At 36.5% G+C, this 18896-nt stretch overlaps 2 protein-coding genes across 6 annotated transcripts in view; one reads left to right on the top strand and one right to left on the bottom strand.

Annotated features, from left to right (window-relative positions):
* Positions 1–18896, top strand: part of LOC129749707 (6-phosphofructo-2-kinase/fructose-2,6-bisphosphatase) — a 140940-nt gene that overhangs the window by 98831 nt on the left and 23213 nt on the right. For all 5 annotated transcript variants that reach the window (XM_055744760.1, XM_055744759.1, XM_055744762.1 and 2 more), the window contains exon 3: positions 13108–13242. In XM_055744760.1, coding sequence (XP_055600735.1) covers positions 13108–13242 — 135 coding nt within the window. The remainder of the gene's footprint in view (positions 1–13107; positions 13243–18896) is intronic.
* Positions 13096–14568, bottom strand: LOC129749709 (uncharacterized). Its single transcript, XM_055744765.1, has 2 exons — positions 13528–14568; positions 13096–13456 (listed from the first exon to the last, which is right to left on the bottom strand). The coding sequence occupies exon 1, from the start codon at positions 14396–14398 to the stop codon at positions 13802–13804; it is 597 nt and encodes a 198-aa protein (XP_055600740.1). The 5' UTR covers positions 14399–14568; the 3' UTR covers positions 13096–13456; positions 13528–13801.

Here is an 18896-nt window from a genome sequence, read left to right as displayed (position 1 = left end):
GTTGTTGTGTCGCTCTTTGTCGGAACTTCCAACCACGAGGTATGCTAGAGCGTATGTTGTTGGACGCTCTTTCGGGATTTCCGAAAATGAGGTGTTCCACCTCAGCCTTCTTCTGGACCGGAGCTCGGATTCGTGCTTTTCCTGGTAGATATTTTACGCTACCATAGGATTAAGCACCAGCTTTTTGTTAACGAGGCCACTACAAAAACTAGGCACTCCCGGAACAACGTTTGATTTAAGCTTACGATTTCCGAACAAAACACTTTTTGGAACGTAAGTGTTGCTTCTTTGCTGGTCCGAAACGAAGTGGAAGATCAGCGGAAGTCTCCTTTTTTCCAACTCCGTTTTTCAGTATTTTTGACGAACTTTTACCATATGGCAATATTATACCACTTTTGGTGTTAGTTCGCTGGTGTTTGTGGAGAGTGTGATGTTGTTGCTGCTGTCTACAAACCTAGCAGTGTACTGTGTTTTTGAATTTGAAAAAAGACGTTGTGCCGCAACCTACTCTTTTCTTTTTCTATATTTGGACTTTGATTTTATTTTATTTGTTTTATTTAGTGGATTTTTGATTGCATTTTTAGTTTGTTGGTTTGCTTTTTATTCTTAAAACTACCCTAACTATCTTACTCGGTAGAAGTGTGATTTCACCTTATATTTATGAATAATAATTTTAAGAAAATTGAGAAATTTCAAATAAACGAGTGAACGTACAAATATGGACGGTTACAGGACTCAATTGAATTTTTCAACGTTTTCTTTCAAAAACAAATATACTCGAAAGATGGACAATGTTGCTGCATACATTTAGGGGCAAAATTTATGAACATTTTTCAATATTTTTTGGCCTCAAAAACAAATGAAATTTTACCTTCATGCAATTCCCTAAGTCCTCGTACTGTTCCCATGTTCTTTTTTTCTTCAAACTTAACCATATGATAGGGTTTTGAGCCATGTTTTCTATACGGGCTTTTTCATGGAGAATGACCGTTTATTTATCAATATCCAAAAATTATCATCAAATGACCATAAAAACAACATTTATACCAAAACTAAACTAAGAAAGAAGTTGAACTTTCACATTAAACAGCCCATTAGCTCCCAAATGCTTAAATTTGATCAGGAGAGATGTTTGTTTGTGAGCCTTCAAAAAACCAAATATTTTATGATTTTAAAATTATAATTTTAGTAATTTAAAAAATCTTTTTAAACAAACCAAATTTAGCTTATTTGTAACTCAATTTACAGGCTTCCAAACGTTGTAAACAGTTTTCAGATATTTTAAATTTATACTTTGTTAATGATGATTATCTGCAAAAATTTCATGTTGATCAAAGTTACCCCGCTGATCAAAGTTCCCCCAGTTTACGGTACGTTAGAGAAGCTTGATCATAGTCTCCAATTTTCATTCAATCATTTGAATCTAGACTGCTTTAGAAGTTCACAATCGAATAACTTTTTTCGAGACCAAAAGAAAACTTATAAGTTTCAGGTTGCTATGAAAGTTAGTAAACAAAACATTCAGACCGGTCCGGTAACAGTCAAATAAAAGAAACTTTTTTCGATTGAAAATCATCGCTTTCATTTTCATGCCTTGTTGAAAATCTTCAAATAAGTAGATTATTAGTCTAAAAATACAAATTATTACAACGTTTGTTACTTTGATTTATCGGCCTAGCGGTGAAAAGTGATGTCCTTTTTTAGTAGGGACATCTAAAGATTATGAAATTTTTTTTTTTTTTTATATAGATGGATAGAAGGTTAGAAGAAATGAAAGATGGTGAAAATGAGCGGGTAGAATTTGTCTAGAAGCATTACCATCACATACCAAATTTTTGTTCCTCACGAGCCTACTACTATGAAGTGGTAGATACAGATAGAGTTGCATCTACCACCACACATTAGTAGGCTTAGCGTGGTCCGCCCCACAAGCGAGAACTTGTAGTGCGGACGGTTCGTCCGCACTACAAGTTCTCGCTTGTGGGGCGGACCACGCTAAGCCTACTAATGTGTGGTGGTAGATGCAACTCTATCTGTATCTACCACTTCATAGTAGTAGGCTCGTGAGGAACAAAAATTTGGTATGTGATGGTAATGCTTCTAGACAAATTCTACCCGCTCATTTTCACCATCTTTCATTTCTTCTAACCTTCTATCCATCTATATAAAAAAAAAAAATTTCATAATCTTTAGATGTCCCTACTAAAATAGGACATCACTTTTCACCGCTAGGCCGATAAATCAAAGTAACAAACAAAAATTACGGTGGTTAATCTCTTCATAAAATTACAACGTTTTTTACAGAATCAAGCTGTCAAAATTTTTAAAAAATATTTTTAATACTAAATTTTTTTGTTGCCATAAAATCAATTACTCTTACTTAAATTAAAAATTAATATACATATTGAATGAATGTAGGGTTTTTGGCTTAGTTCGTTTTTAAAATAGTTTATAATCACAAAAAACTAGATTAAAAAATCATATAAAAACAACAATTTCCATTTTCGTTTGAAATTGAAGATCTCGATTTTCATTTGAAAATCATCAGGTGCACTTTGAAAATCATTAACGTCATCATCATTCGAAACACCGACGAATTTCAACTGAAATTATCATCAGCAAACTTACAGTAGTATGCTTTGGCCTTTCATTTGAAAGTTTTTTCTGTTGTAAATGTGAAAATTGGAGACGCTGAGCTTGGTACTGAGTTAGTCGGGAAAATCTCCTATATTTGATCAAATCAAACTATACAGTATGAAGAATTTTTAGAAACACAAGGTTCTCCGACTTTCACAGTAAGTAGGCGAGAAGTGCGCGGGGCGCTCAATGAGTTTGTTTAAAAACAAGAATATTTGCTTAGCTGATCAGTGGTTTGTCAGTAAACAAACTCCATGAGTTCCGCAGTAGCAAAACCAAAACGACTAAATCGAGAATATGGCATACGGTACCACCAACCTTGTACAGTATAGTATTCGCTGAAATTGTTCTACAATTTAGAGTATGTTGTTAGAACAAGGTTCATGAACGATCTGGAATTCTAACGTTGTGCGTTAAAAGCAAGGAACAACGTCACTGAAATTGTGAGTTACAATCTTATACTTTGTTGGATTAACTCTTTTAATTTTAACTTTCCTAAAAATCTACAGCTTAAAAGCAACAATAAATTGTTCAGCTATCCAGAAGTGGCGTTTCATTCCACCGCGACAAAAAACTTTTTAAAATTTTTATCCGGATCGGAGCATCCGCGATTCATATGGCCACTAATTACACCATGGACGACCAGGATAAAACCATGGAAGAAACACAGTTTAACAGAGTGCTCGAAACCGGATCACTAGCAAAGAATGGTAGCCTGTGATATATGTCACGGCTGATGGCATTTCTTCTGTGTGGGAGTCGATTCGTCGGTTAAGGATTGCCCTTGGTCGTGCTAGGCCTGTCGGCTAACATCACAAAATCGCCCTTCATGACAGTCCGGTAAATCCTGCAAATCGACAGCATGCCAGATCATTTTGAAAATGCCAAAGCTAGAAGAAGAGCAGATGTAAAGTCGAAACAATCTAGCTGAAAAAGAGAAGGTCCATCAGGATTTCATCGGCAAAAAGTATGCCCTTTTGGTGGAAGAAGCAGTAGCTGGAGGACGAAGCTATCATAGTTCCCGAAACGTGGTTCAACAATGGTTGAAAGATCATCCGAGTACGCAGATGCAAGCGAAGGTGGCAGGAAGTGCCCCAGTTCGGCGTGATAGTTCAGAATTAAGGACACATGAAGTCGGCACAACTACACACGCATCTGGCGAATCCTACCCTGCTGCAGGGGCTGATAGAGAATTTGCCCAATTCAACTTCAAACTTCAACTCGATTGGACACTGTTTTTAAACCGGGTAGATGAGCCAGATCTGGTCGTGTTTAATGATTATCTCTTCATCTTAGTTAAAGCCGCCAGTAAAGTTACTTCCACGAAGAATATTTCATGTAGACCTGCGAGGGCAGATAGAAAGGATCGAGATAAAGCTTTTGTAAATATTCATGCTCCAACAACAGAACCTAATTCACAAAGAAAAGCTGTTGTATATGACCACCGCACACAGGGATAAATGCACCCAAAATGTGATCAAAATTATTTGCGGACTGATATGTCTTCAATGACTGCTTGGATAGATTTTTAATTTTAAACGATTGCTTCGATTGGTCGAATATGACATCTCCTCCTTTAAGTCATCCAATACGGCTCGAACCTCGATGGCAACCGGTTTGTCGTCGTTCCCTCGCAAGAGTTGCAACCGGAACTTGCACTGGATCTGGCTGAGGTGGATCGTCGTGTTGACTGCTGTCATCCGAATAGTACTCTGAACTGTCAGTGTCCACGTCTCCGTTGGGTAGTGGATTTGGTACTACAGATGGAACGGCTCGAGTTGGCACCTCAAGACCAAATCCGTTGACAAACACTGATAATGGACTCGGGTCTTGGTTTGCACCTGGTTCGGGAACAGTTTTGGTCGCACGATGCTTCAGTTGATTGATGTGTAAGCGAATGAGTCGTTGACGATCTTGAAGGAGAACGTTGTAGTTGACTCTTCCAATTCGTTCGATGACCGTGGCGGCCTGCCACTGCCATGCATTACCTTGATGAACCTGGACATACACTGGATCACCAGGAGCGAACTGCCTTGAGACTGCAACATTCTATTCGGTTTGCTGTTCAGTCTGCGTTGCTAGAATGCTTTAAGCGGTTGATATAAGAATCGACGAAAAAGTTCGGATTGACCTTCCGAACATTATTTCTGCTGGGGATTTGTTACCGAGATCTGCTGTTGGTTCGCTGTGCTGCTTGTTCGGTAAACTTAGAGAAAAATCAACAGTGCTTCCTTCAGTGTTGAGTGGTTTTAGTCAATGACTGCTTAGATAGATTTTTAATTTTATACGAATGCTTTGATTAGTCGAATATGACACGGACAAACGGTTAACGATAGACATTTGATGTCTTGATAATATTTATATATTTTTTGATGATCTATCAAAATCTTGAAAGAAAAAAGTGATTTTTCCACCTGGAAGAGAAATAAAAAAAAAAATTCTTAAAATAATTAGTTTAGAGATGTGAAGTTGATGTACAAAAGTGGTGGATCTTATTATTAAAGGAAACTTTATTGATCGAGAAGTGGGTATTTTGGAAGAGACCACGATGCAGTCAGATGATGGTCACTCCAAAACAGTGTTATTGTGGAAGTACGACAAAGTGAAGCTCCCGCCCACCTACGACATGGCCTTTGGCCATTGCTTAGAAAAATCGGACATGAAGGCGAATGTGATTATGCAAATTGCTGAGTATCTACGGAAGGGCTATGCCCACAAGGCTACGAAGCAGGAGTTGGAAACACACCCCGATAGGGGGTGGTACCTTCCATTAGGTGTCGTAATCAATCCGAAAAAGCCAAAGAAGAGGATAAATCTGAGGTGAAGGTGATGGACGTGGCGACGTTCGGCGCGACGTGTTCTCCCAGTTCAGCGCAATACATCAAAAACGTCAAGGCGAAGAGATTGGAGCAGCAATTCCCGGAAGCTGTAGATGCCATAGGAAACAGCCATTACATGGATGACTACGCAGCCTGTAGAGATAGCGTTGAAGAATTGGTCGAGCTCGAGCTGCAGCAGATCGGAGAAGGCGTTCAAAGCGAAAACAAGCAGTTTGCAGAAGAAAAGGAACTGGATTACGAGAGAGTGCTAGGTATGACGTGGTTTCCAAAATCCGACGAATTTTGCTACACAGTGGCACTTCGTGAAGACCTTATTCAGCTGGCAACCGGTAAAAAGCCACTCATAAAGAGAAGTATCCTGAAATTTGTCGGGAACATGTTCGACCCTTTGGAATTCATGGCACACTTCCATATTCAAGATAAATTAATCCTTCAGACTTTGTGGAGAAAGGCCATTGAGTGGGATGAGGTGGTCCCAACAGATGTAGAAGTAGCCTGGAAAAGGTAGATAAACGTTTTCAAGAACATCGCGCAAGTTAGACTACCCCGTTGCTATTTTCCGAAAGTTCCGTCAGTTTGTGGCATTCCGGATTGGAGAAATACTCGAACACACCAGGCCTGGGTGGCGCTGGGTGCCAACGAAACAGAATGTGGCTGATGAGGCGACGAAATGGTTGAATGGCCCTTCTTTGGATTCCAAAAGCCGATACCTTGCACAGCAAAAAAAGTGTTGCTATATTACATCAAAAACGTGCACATAACTTGAGTCGCAAATGCTACCTAATATCACTCTGTTTTGATTCAACAAATTACACCGTTAAGATGTAAAAAAATTACACTAAGAAATGTATCGTAGTAGACAATCTAAGAAACGTAGAGCATAAAAACGATGTAAAAATATAGATGCGATACAAGGGAAGATATTATTTTCGAAACTTGTCTTTGTACTTTCCGAATTGTGTGCAAGTTCACAATTTCTAGAGGTCTGTCGAAGTCTTTGCTTTGAATGATCAAATTGAGGGATTAAAAACAGCTTAGTGTTTAAACATCACAATTGGTCAGTGTGGTCAAAAATGGTACTCTGAAAGATATATTATGTGTATAGCACCAAACCGAATAGCGACAGTTTTACTAGTGACGCTTTTTATTAGCGTGATTCCTGTCATTCGAAGGTTTGTTATTCTTTTCGCAGTCCAGTAGGCGATTTCCATATAGTACACAAACATTGTTTACGTTATTTTCTGTTGATTTTCCTTAGGCCATCAATCGCGTGCTTCAAGTTTCCTAGGAAACTCGCTATGCGTCGTTATGATTCTCAACGTCGCGACGTGTCGCCAGAGGTGCAAAGCATCGCATCATTTTGTATGCAGCGTTTGACTTTTTCCCGACCACATCAAACTAACTTCATCTTCGGAAGCGTCGGCTTGCGAACATAGCACGCCGACTTTTGATTGCAAATGAACGCATCGCAACGACGCTGTGGCACGATTGGTTCAAATGACTGCATCTCTTAAGTTCATTCCGATGCTTTGCGAACAGTTCGCCTACTGATTTTAAGGCGACGTCAACCAAAGGATCCGTTCGTTTCAATTTATCGGGGATAAGTTCAAACAACCTTATCGAGATAGGGTCGTTTGAACATTCAATTGTATGTTCACTTTTGAACGTTCAATTGAATGTTCGTCTGATGCGTTCGGCAGCCTAAGGCAAGGAGCCGAGCCGTGTTAGGAGGATGGGATGGATTATTGATATGGTGCATGGCTTGCGTGTGGTTTTCGGTCGTCGCTGGACGATAGAGGGTGTCGGGTGTCTTGTAGCGCGCGGATGACTAGGTAAAGAGAATGAGGCGCAGTTACAGTTTCATTTAACGGTCCAATTTTACTGAATAAATGCAAACCGCCCAACTACGGTTGGGCTTGTAAGGCTTGTAAGAGATTGTTTATTAGGGTGGCCCAAAATTGTACTATGTCTGGGATGTTGGGGGCTCAAGCTTCAAATGATAGCTTAGGGTGTAAGAAACAATATTTTATATGGCGGCGACTCTGAAAAATGATGTTTAGAGGTCGCACTGGTTCGATTTTTGAAAAAAGGCCATTTTTTCGAAATTTTGTCCTAATAACATTTTCAGATCTTGAAAAAGTATCAAACATGTGTCTCTAATATTTTTTAAATTTTCTTTATAATATAAGTTTTAAACTAAAAATTTATTGGGACTATTTTGGACTCTCAATTTGTATGTATGATTTTTTAATTACGCAATACTGTGAATTTTTGTAAAAAAAATAATAAAAATTAACAAAAAAGTGTATTTTGGATTAAGATTTTTAATCAATATTGAATTTAAAAGATGCGCGACGTTAAAATGTGCAACTTTGCAGAAGAAAGTGTACAGCTATGACTTGTCGTTTCAAAGTAATTCAAGTTTCACTGTGGAAAAAAGTCACAATTTTCAAATTTTTGCTAAGAATTGCTCTATATTATGATGTTTATGAGTTTCGAGCAATCAAAGAACCAAATAAACTCCATCCTTTTATCGATCCTTCAATCACCAGAAAGAACCATTCCAAGTTTCTAGATTTTTTATTGATTGAAGGTCGTGTTACCCATACTTGGGTTACGGTTTGGTGAATGTGTTATGGCTACAACCACTAAAAAAATTTAAAATAAAAATCTAGAAACTAGTCATGGTTGTTTCTGCTGATTGAAGGATCGATAAAAGGATGAAAAAGTTTGATATCAGAAGTTTATTTGGTTCTTAGATTGCTCAAAACTCAACAACATCATAATATAGAACAATTCTTAGCAAAAATTTGAAAATTGTGACTTTTTTCCACAGTGAAACTTGAATTACTTTGAAACGACAAGTCATAGCTATACACTTTCTTCTGCAAAGTTACACATTTTAACGTCGCGCATCTTTTTTGAATTCAATATTGATTAAAAATCTTAATCCAAAGTACACTTTTTTGTTAATTTTTATTATTTTTTTTACAAAAATTCACAGTATTGTGTAATTAAAAAAATCATACATACAAATTGAGAGTCCAAAATAGTCCAAATAAATTTCAAGTTTAAAACTTACATTATAAAGAAAATTTAAAAAATATTAGAGACACATGTTTGATACTTTTTCAAAATCTGAAAATGTTATTAGGACAAAATTTCGAAAAAATGGCCTTTTTTCAAAAATCGAACCAGTGCGACCTCTAAACATCATTTTTCTGAGTCGCCGCCATATAAAATATTGTTTCTTACACCCTAAGCTATCATTTGAAGCTTGAGCCCCCAACATCCCAGACATAGTACAATTTTGGGCCACCCTATTGTTTATTCTTTTTCATTCCATGTCAGAACTGAAGCAAACCATCAATATTCGCTAAATTTAATTTCAGGATCAGTATTCATGAATGTAAAAAGTTTGAAAAATCTGTTTTCAGATTTTAGATTTTAGATTTCAGATTCAGATTCAGATTTCAGATTTAGATTTCAGATTCAGATTTCAGATTCAGATTTGAGATTCAGATTTCAGATTCAGATTTCAGATTCAGATTTCAGATTCAGATTTCAGATTTAGATTTCAGATTCAGATTCAGATTTCAGATTCAGATTTCAGATTTAGATTTGAGATTCAGATTTCAGATTCAGATTTCAGATTCAGATTTCAGATTCAGATTTCAGATTTCAGATTTCAGATTCAGATTCAGATTTCAGATTTCAGATTCAGATTTCAGATTTCAGATTCAGATTTCAGATTCAGATTTCAGATTCAGATTTCAGATTCAGATTTCAGATTCAGATTTCAGATTCAGATTTCAGATTCAGATTTCAGATACAGATTTCAGATACAGATTTCAGATTCAGATTTCAGATTCAGATTTCAGATTCAGATTCAGATTTCAGATTCAGATTTCAGATTCAGATTTCAGATTCAGATTTCAGATTCAGATTTCAGATTCAGATTTCAGATTCAGATTTCAGATTCAGATTTCAGATTCAGATTTCAGATTCAGATTTCAGATTCAGATTTCAGATTCAGATTTCAGATTCAGATTTCAGATTCAGATTTCAGATTCAGATTTCAGATTCAGATTTCAGATTCAGATTTCAGATTCAGATTTCAGATTCAGATTTCAGATTCAGATTTCAGATTCAGATTTCAGATTTCAGATTGAGATTTCAGATTCAGATTTCAGATTGAGATTTCAGATTCAGATTTCAGATTCAGATTTCAGATTCAGATTTCAGATTTCAGATTCAGATTTAAGATTTCAGATTCAGATTTCAGATTCAGTTTTCAGATTCAGATTTCAGATTCAGAATACATATAATTTTAGAATGCCCGAAATTTAGATTGGCCCGTTAGTTCAGAAGGTTGCTCACCCTGGTTTATACGATTAGTCTCCAGGGAGTTAGTCTTCTTAAAGTTCTGAAGGACATACTGAACCGACGATCATGGCCGTTTTGCTAATCTATGCGTAATTCGAAGACAAGTAAATAAATAAATTTCGGACAAGCTTTTGTCGTCATTCTTCAAGTCAACAATCAGCTTTCGGATGTCAAAGGGTTTTTTTTGTGGAGAGCAGACATTTTCGTGTTAATTTAATCCACAAATTGTTGAAATCTACTGATTTATGCTAAATAAAGTTCATTTTACCGTATTAATCGCTCATACCACTGGAAATTGTCTTTGCTGAGATTCAATTTGCGTTTCTGCGTTTGACAGACTGACACATAACTGTTTACTTGACTTATATTTGACAAAGGCCTCAGTGTACGGACAATTTTTCAACATCGTTTTTGGGACTTTCTATACAAAATGAATTTGATTATTTTTAAGGTTTAATTCATAAACATTTTTAATACTGATCTACAAAAAGGATTAGTTTCTGCAGCGAATGATGTAATTGTAGTATTTTTATTGACTGAAAAACTGCACTTTTTGATTGTTTGGATCTCAAGGTACATACGTGCTGTTCGGACAATTTTTTGATACAGTGTATGTTAAACATCAACTCATAATGAGCGGTAGTCCATTTCCAATCTGAAATCTGAATCTGAAATCTGAATCTGAATCTGAATCTGAAATCTGAAATCTGAATCTGAAATCTGAAATCTGAAATCTGAAATCTGAAATCTGAAATCTGAAATCTGAATCTGAAATCTGAATCTGAGATCTGAATCTGAAATCTAAATCTGAAATCTGAATCTGAAATCTGAATCTGAAATCTGAATCTGAAATCTGAATCTGAAATCTGAATCTGAAATCTGAATCTGAAATCTGAATCTGAAATCTGAATCTGAAATCTGAATCTGAAATCTGAATCTGTAATCTGAATCTGAAATCTAAATCTGAAATCTGAATCTGAAATCTGAATCTGAAATCTGAATCTGAAATCTGAATCTCAAATCTGAATCTGAAAACTGAATCTGAAATCTGAATCTCAAATCTGAATCTGAAATCTGAATCTGAAATCTGAATCTGAAATCTGAATCTGAAATCTGAATCTGAAATCTGAATCTGAAATCTGAATCTGAAATCTGAATCTGAAATCTGAATCTGAAATCTGAATCTGAAATCTGAATCTGAAATCTGAATCTGAAATCTGAATCTGAAATCTGAATCTGAAATCTGAATCTGAAATCTGAATCTGAAATCTGAATCTGAAATCTGAATCTGAAATCTGAATCTGAAATCTGAATCTGAAATCTGAATCTGAAATCTGAATCTGAAATCTGAATCTGAAATCTGAATCTGAAATCTGAATCTGAAATCTGAATCTGAAATCTGAATCTGAAATCTGAATCTGAAATCTGAATCTGAAATCTGAATCTGAAATCTGAATCTGAAATCTGAATCTGAAATCTGAATCTGAAATCTGAATCTGAAATCTGAATCTGAAATCTGAATCTGAAATCTGAATCTGAAATCTGAATCTGAATCTGAAATCTAAAATCTAAAATCTGAAAACAGATTTTTCAAACTTTTTACATTCATGAATACTGATCCTGAAATTAAATTTAGCGAATATTGATGGTTTGCTTCAGTTCTGACATGGAATGAAAAAGAATAAACAATCTCTTACAAGCCTTACAAGCCCAACCGTAGTTGGGCGGTTTGCATTTATTCAGTAAAATTGGACCGTTAAATGAAACTGTAACTGCGCCTAATTCTCTTTACCTAGTCATCCGCGCGCTACAAGACACCCGACACCCTCTATCGTCCAGCGACGACCGAAAACCACACGCAAGCCATGCACCATATCAATAATCCATCCCATCCTCCTAACACGGCTCGGCTCCTTGCCTTAGGCTGCCGAACGCATCAGACGAACATTCAATTGAACGTTCAAAAGTGAACATACAATTGAATGTTCAAACGACCCTATCTCGATAAGGTTGTTTGAACTTATCCCCGATAAATTGAAACGAACGGATCCTTTGGTTGACGTCGCCTTAAAATCAGTAGGCGAACTGTTCGCAAAGCATCGGAATGAACTTAAGAGATGCAGTCATTTGAACCAATCGTGCCACAGCGTCGTTGCGATGCGTTCATTTTTTTCAACCACAAGTAAGGCGTCGTAGCTGATCTTAACCTTTTCTAGAAATAATCAGCTTGCGACTTTTTCTCGACGACGTTTGCGCTGAACGTTCATTTGCACCTCTGCGTGTCGCTAGTAGGCAAAGCTGCTATGATTATTAGCTAGCTGCTTTTACTCTCTGGAGCCACTTTTTTCTTAAATACTATATTACTGCTGCAGCTAATCGGAGGGAAGAATCCTCATTTGGGGCAATGTTGGCAGGCTCCCAAGGGCATATGCTTGCATATCAGTCCGAAAAAGGTAATATCGTTAACTTTCGACGATATCATTCTAGAAAGCAGCACGTGATAAACACAGTATAAGGGGAACAGTCTACGAAATCTTAAGAAACGAAGAATCACAAGAACATTCACTTTTAGAATTCCTTAAAGAATGTAATATCTACAAAACTCTGTAAAAATTAAATAATCAAGACACGAATGCCGCAGAGATGGTAAAGTGTCTCAAATAAAATAAAATAAAAAATTCTAGAAAGGGAAAAATGTTTGATCATCAGACCGAAGTCAACTGTCCCTCTTTAATTGATACAGCTGATGAGCCTGGTAGCATAAAGAACAATTGATCAACACCGGTCGCTGTGAGCTTCTCCCCGAAAACCTCACCTTAAAACTCTTTATCGTTAACAATATTAACGGTCGCCATCGGATGAAAAGAGTCTTTCAAATAATATGTGGGTCTGATTTTATACCTTGGTAGTTCGAATTCTTTCCTTTCAATCAGAAACATAATACAATCTTTAAGCAATTTGGGTAAAATATAGGTCGCTAAATTAAGCAGAAGTTAGTTAACGGTTTTGGCACATTTTGTCCAAGAAAATAACTTAAAAGTCTCTTTTTTGACCCTGATGCCTTATCTCATTAATTTGCGATAAGATTTTTTTTTGTCGAATTTGAATATGTAGGTATAGTATTGAGGTTTTTTTTCCATAATCAATGAAAGTCAGTCTTAAAGGAGAATCAAAAATAAATTATTATTAAATATATACACGAAGTAGCAAGAAAAACATCTAACAATCTCCTTCCTATTTCCAGGTATTCGACGCCACCAACTCCACGCGGGATCGCCGGCGTATGATTCGGGAGATCATCGTGCACAAAATGGGCTACAAGCTGTTCTTCGTGGAATCCGTCTGCGACGATCCCGGCATCATCGAGCAAAACATCATGGTAAATTTGGAATTGGTTGTTTTCCGATTCACCCACAGTTGTACAGAGTAGAAGAGTTTGAGTTTTACTTTTCTGGAATTCGTTTTGATCTGTTTTGGTTCCCCATTCTTTTTTCTTCTTCCATTTTCTTCTCTACTGCCTCGATAATGTCATGTTTCGCCAACAACAACAAAACCCAAAATTTGTCCAAAATTAACTTCGGGAATAGTCGGTGCTGTAAATTCGAAATGTATAGATATCTACAACTTACAATTTAAATTTAACAACAGAAACATTTACACTAACCACATTGTATACTTTAGACAAAACTCAGCGGTCTCCAGTACATGCCATCGTCGGTCGAGGTATGAGTCTAAAACCTGTTGAACCGTTTCAAACGTCAAACGCGCTAACCCACACAAATTACCAACCACCATTGATTGCATTGTATTCGAATGCTTTTGTAAATTTTCTTAAAACAAAGTTTCAGTCACCTACAAAAAGGTGAATTGTGACAGTTTGTGCTTTTTTCGTCTTGTTTACGTCCTGTTTGATGCTTTGTTTTTCGTCATTTTCAATGCTAATGTATCGTTCCATTTGCTGTCGGTGCAGGAATCTTGGTCAGAGTTATATTTTCCGGAATATTATCGTTGAAGGTTTCCTGAAACACGTCTCCCCCAATACTGTCCGTACCATCCTTGTTAGTTCTTTCCTGTCGAATATTTCGAATGATCCGCAACAATTTGGTTACATTAGGTGGGTGATTTCCATATCGATCTCGAACGCTTCTCAGGAAACCTTCACTGTAGGTCAGATGTTCATTTGAGACGTTCATGTCTCCACTCGCTATCAGGATAACGGTAGACATGCAGGAATCAAACAGCCTGTTCATGGAAATTTCCGATGGGGTTTGGGCAGATCTTATTGTTTCATCAATCGCGTAGTTAATCCGTTGATCGATACCGGATCGATCCAGAAGGGATCTCAGCTGGGTACGATCGAGTGGTTCGTTCAGTTTGGGACGAGCTTTGGAACAGGTTTCTTCTCGCCGAGTTGAACTTGCAGCTGGAGAAGCACTTTCGGCAATCATCATCGACAGATCGTTCTGATTTAGCACCAATTGAGGCTGATAAGTACTGTCAAATTTGGTTTGTTGGAGGTTGGAACAATTTTCCATTTACGATATTTGGGGGAATGGTTCAAAATCCAGAAGAAGAAAAACACACGGTAAACAACTGATTTTGAAATGTTGACAGATCAAGTAACCTGCTTAGATAAATTTAAAATTGGAAAATTTAAACATTAGATCACTCGGATTTAAGTTGGTAGGATAGGACTTAGGTACCTACCTATGTGTAAATGAGTTGGTTTGAAAATTTATGAGCATTTTAAAAAAGTGTATGGTCATCCGAGAGTGGAAGCAGCTTGAAAGTCTACATTCAAGTCATACACAAGATCCCACAGGAGGATAAATTTGAAATGAACGATATCTTCGTGGCTCCAGAGAGTAATTAGTCAGTGTTTCGGAAATGTAAATTTCGTGCAAAACTGAATGTCCATTAGACTGATAAAAATTTGATTAAAAAAAGTAGAGATGTACCGAATATTCGGTCGGCCGAATATTCGGCGCCGAATATCGCCGAAAAACCGTTAGGCCGAATATTCGGCTCACCGAATAGTTGAGCTAAGTATTCGGCCGAATATCTTCTACCAGACTTGTAAATTTTCCAAATAATTTTTGATCATTTATAAATTATACAAAAGAAATATTGTAAAAGCTACACAATTATTAAAAACTTATGGTTTCAGCAAAAAATCTAAGGTGTATCCGCGTATCTTTCACAGTAGATCGAACAGGAGAATGCTAAACGGTATCGTTTTATACTTTGGTTATAGTTTATTCCAGATTTTCAGAATATATTCGGGCTTGCCCATACATCCAGTAAAGAATCCAGATAAGTCTAACTGGACGGGATATCCATATATTGTGTTATACTTCCCGAGTTTTGCTCGGGTTTATTCAGATTTTTTGCTAAATCATATAAAAAACTCAAAGAAGAGCAAGAGCAGAGAAGCAATTTAAAATAGCTTGGCACCTGTTCCAGATTTCACAGGAATGCAATCTCTTTGGTGATACACGCCCTAGAAGCGACTAGTCATCTGATGTCTTTTCAGTTATCGGTGACATTTTAAAAATCAGAAAGACCCCTACGTAAAAAAATATCTTGTAAAACATCATCTGATCATATCATGTGGTTGAAAGTAATCGACTAAAAAACATGAGGGGCATTAATATGGAAGAAATAGAAAGCATTGAAATAATCGCTTAAGGTTTTTTTCATTGAAAATTCAATAGAATATTCGACCGAATATTCGGCCGAATATTCGTTTGGCCGAATAGTTGAAAAGGTCAATATTCGGTATTCGGCCGTTCGCCGAATACCACTATTCGGTACATCTCTAAAAAAAAGTATCGACCGGTTTTTGGTACCTTTTGGGCTCAGTAACAACTGTGCCAATTTTTGTGGCTATAGGATTTCACATGGGCCCGTAGCAAAAACCCTTTTTTTCAAGGGAATCCAGCGTCATTCTTCCATAACAACGTCTGTATGCCTTGGTATGGAAAAATTGACTTTGTAGTTCAAGAATCCGTGCAGCCTTAACCGCAGTTCACACTCAGGGACACAACTTAGACTTCGGGAACTGTGACATCAATCGTGTAGCAGAACTGTTGACGGAAACAACCGTTTTCTCTCAATGTCTACTAACACACTCAATAAAAAGGTAAAACTAAAAGGCAATTATTGTCCATGGATGTCATTAGACCTTTGGACACTTATTAGAATCATGAATAACCATTTGAAACGTTGTAAAAGACATCCCGATAATGTCCAATTCAAGGAAATGTTGAATCATATAAACAAAAAAACTAAACTTTAAAAAACAAAAATGCAAAATAAAACTCCACATCCCAAGCTCTGGAGAAACTTAAATACACTATTTGGTAAAAATAAAATCACCACTCCAATAAATCTTTCCGATGAAAAAACTAGCTGATGAAATCCCATCTGATCCCGGAAATGATCCTTTGTCGCATATTAACAGTGTACAAAATACAATCTTTTTACGTCCAGCTAGTGTAGACGAGGTGCTACTAGTAATTCTATCTCTTAAAAATAAAAAGAGTCGAGGACCTGTTGGATTTCCTGTAGATGCTTTAAAAAATAACAACGAAACTTTCTCAAGTATACTCATGCAATATTTTAATCTCATCTTAGAGACAGGAGCTTATCCGGTTTGTCTAAAAGTTACAAAAGTTATTACCATTTTTAAGGCAGGTGATCCGCATGATTCAAATAACTACCGTCCAATTTCAACCTTAGATAAGTGTTTTTTTGCAATTTTTCAAAATCAGGAAAATATACTGTATAAATTGCAGTACGGTTTCAAACCTGGATCGAATACGCTAATTGCTATCACAGAATTAGTTGATTCTATAATTTCAAAAATTGATTCTAAGAATATCGTTGGTGCTTTATTTTTGGACCTTAAATAGCCTTCGACACACTAAACCACGACATTTTATTGTCCAAATTTAATGAATACGGATGCTAACGACATCCTTCCCAGTTATTTATCGGAAAGGAAACAATTCGTAGCGATCGAAAAAACAAGAAGCGTGTTAAGAAACATTGATATTGGTGTACCCCAAGGAAGCAACATTGGTCCGTTACTTTTCCTTTTGTATGTAAACGAACGATCTTTGTAATTTACCAAGCACAGCTCGATTATTTGCTAATGATACAGCTATTTTTCATTGTGCTGCATCAACGAATGTTACTTTTCTTCTTTGCGGTGTTTTGTGGAAATTAAGAAATTTAGTGCCCCAACATGTTCTTTTAAAGTTTTACTATGCATTTATCCAGTCTCTTCTAAACTATCTTATTTTGATATGGAGCACCCCTCCTAGACGATGACACCGTCGCAAACCATTCAAACTCTCTTGGTGAAATCCTGAGCTACGTAGAAGTCGTAATGTAGTACTAAGAACCCGGAAAATGAAAGCCCGATGAGAAAAAATCTATCTTACCTAGATTGGAGATCGAGTACGCTGCCCAACTATGAAGTTGTATTTTCACAACCGCTTTTTACTAAGCAGGATGTTATAAAGAGTACCCAAAACTCTCGATCCATCAAAAGGTGTAAGGCCGGATGAAATGCCTCCGTCGTTGATCTCGAGAATTTCAGTTTCTCTCGCAAAACCGCTTTGTCTGTTATTTTACAGATCAATTTCAGAAGCAGATTGAGGCGCTTCGGATTTCAAGAGTGGGCGGGCAACTAAATGGATATTTTCGTATCTGTTAAATTGTCAAGGCTATATAAATATTCGTGGAACCTTGCTACTTTCCTTCAACCGCCTAAGATTATGTTTGCAGACGACTTAAAAGCAGACCATCGACTCCAAAGTGGATTGCGCAGCGCTTCAAGAAGACATGAATAGAGTAATCGCATGATGTGTTAGAAACACGGAATGGTAGTTAACGCTAAGATAGAGGCGAATCTACCAAGCAAGCCTCTCTAATAAAATAAATTAAAATTAAAAAAAAACGCTGAGAAGTGCAAATGTCACATCTCCTTCTACAAACAACAGGGTCAACATGCAACATTTTTCCACTTTAATGGCTTCTTAAAAACTCACGTCCACAGATAATCATACCCGTTATGCATCAAAAGTTTTAAAGTAAATGGGACATCAAACTGACGTAGTCCGAAAAATTATTGTTTCTTCAGTTATTTTAATTTTTTTAAAACATGCGATTTTCACTATATTTAGAAAAAGGGGTAACTTGCAAGACACTTACAAAAATCTACTGAAAACGTATGTAAATGTAGTTTTTGATAAATGTTTGATGCCATAGAAGCCACTAAGCATAAAAACACCAATTGCAGTACTTTCTGGTTGTGTTGAAACATATTTTTACATATTTTGTGAACATAAGGTTATTGTATACATTTAGGGGTAAAAAAATACTGCAAAAAATCTGCTTGCTGAAATCATAAAAATAAATGTTTGGATGAATGGAATTTCAATGTTGACAAATACGTGATGCAAAACAATCAATTCGAAACAAGATTTACAAGATGTCTATTTAATTTGCATTTTGTTGCATCTTACCCCAGACAGATAAATAAATTATAAAAAAAATTATATAAAAAAATTTGGTGATTGTTCGAAAAATATTTCAACATCAGCAGATTTGGAATAGGATGATAAAACCAATAAAAAGTTTGAAGGTGATATCATTTAGCCAATCCTTCATACCTTGTTTATACGGCATCGAAAAATGTTAAAATTTCTAAATTTATTGATGAATTTTCTTAAGTTTTGAATGAAAATGAAATTTTTTAAAATACTAGCTTAAGATGTGAAAAATTATGTCATCATCATTTTATATTAATGAAAAGATAACTCGATTACGTTATATAAAATTAGAAATTATATCAGTGCTGTGGTATACAAATGTTGCATCTAACCCGCTGTTGCATGATGCCCCGTTTGACGGTACGCTCTAGATCAGGGATGAGCAAACGAAGATCTGCGGGCCGCATGCGGCCTTCGAGACCTGTTTGTATGGTCCGCGAAACTTTTCTATAAATGAATTAATTTTTCGAAT

This window comes from Uranotaenia lowii, chromosome 2, assembly GCF_029784155.1.
Source record: "Uranotaenia lowii strain MFRU-FL chromosome 2, ASM2978415v1, whole genome shotgun sequence".
In the NCBI taxonomy this organism is placed as follows: domain Eukaryota; kingdom Metazoa; phylum Arthropoda; class Insecta; order Diptera; family Culicidae; genus Uranotaenia; species Uranotaenia lowii.
The sequence above is the reverse complement of the archived record's forward strand: the minus strand, read 5'-3'. Positions and strand labels throughout refer to the sequence as shown.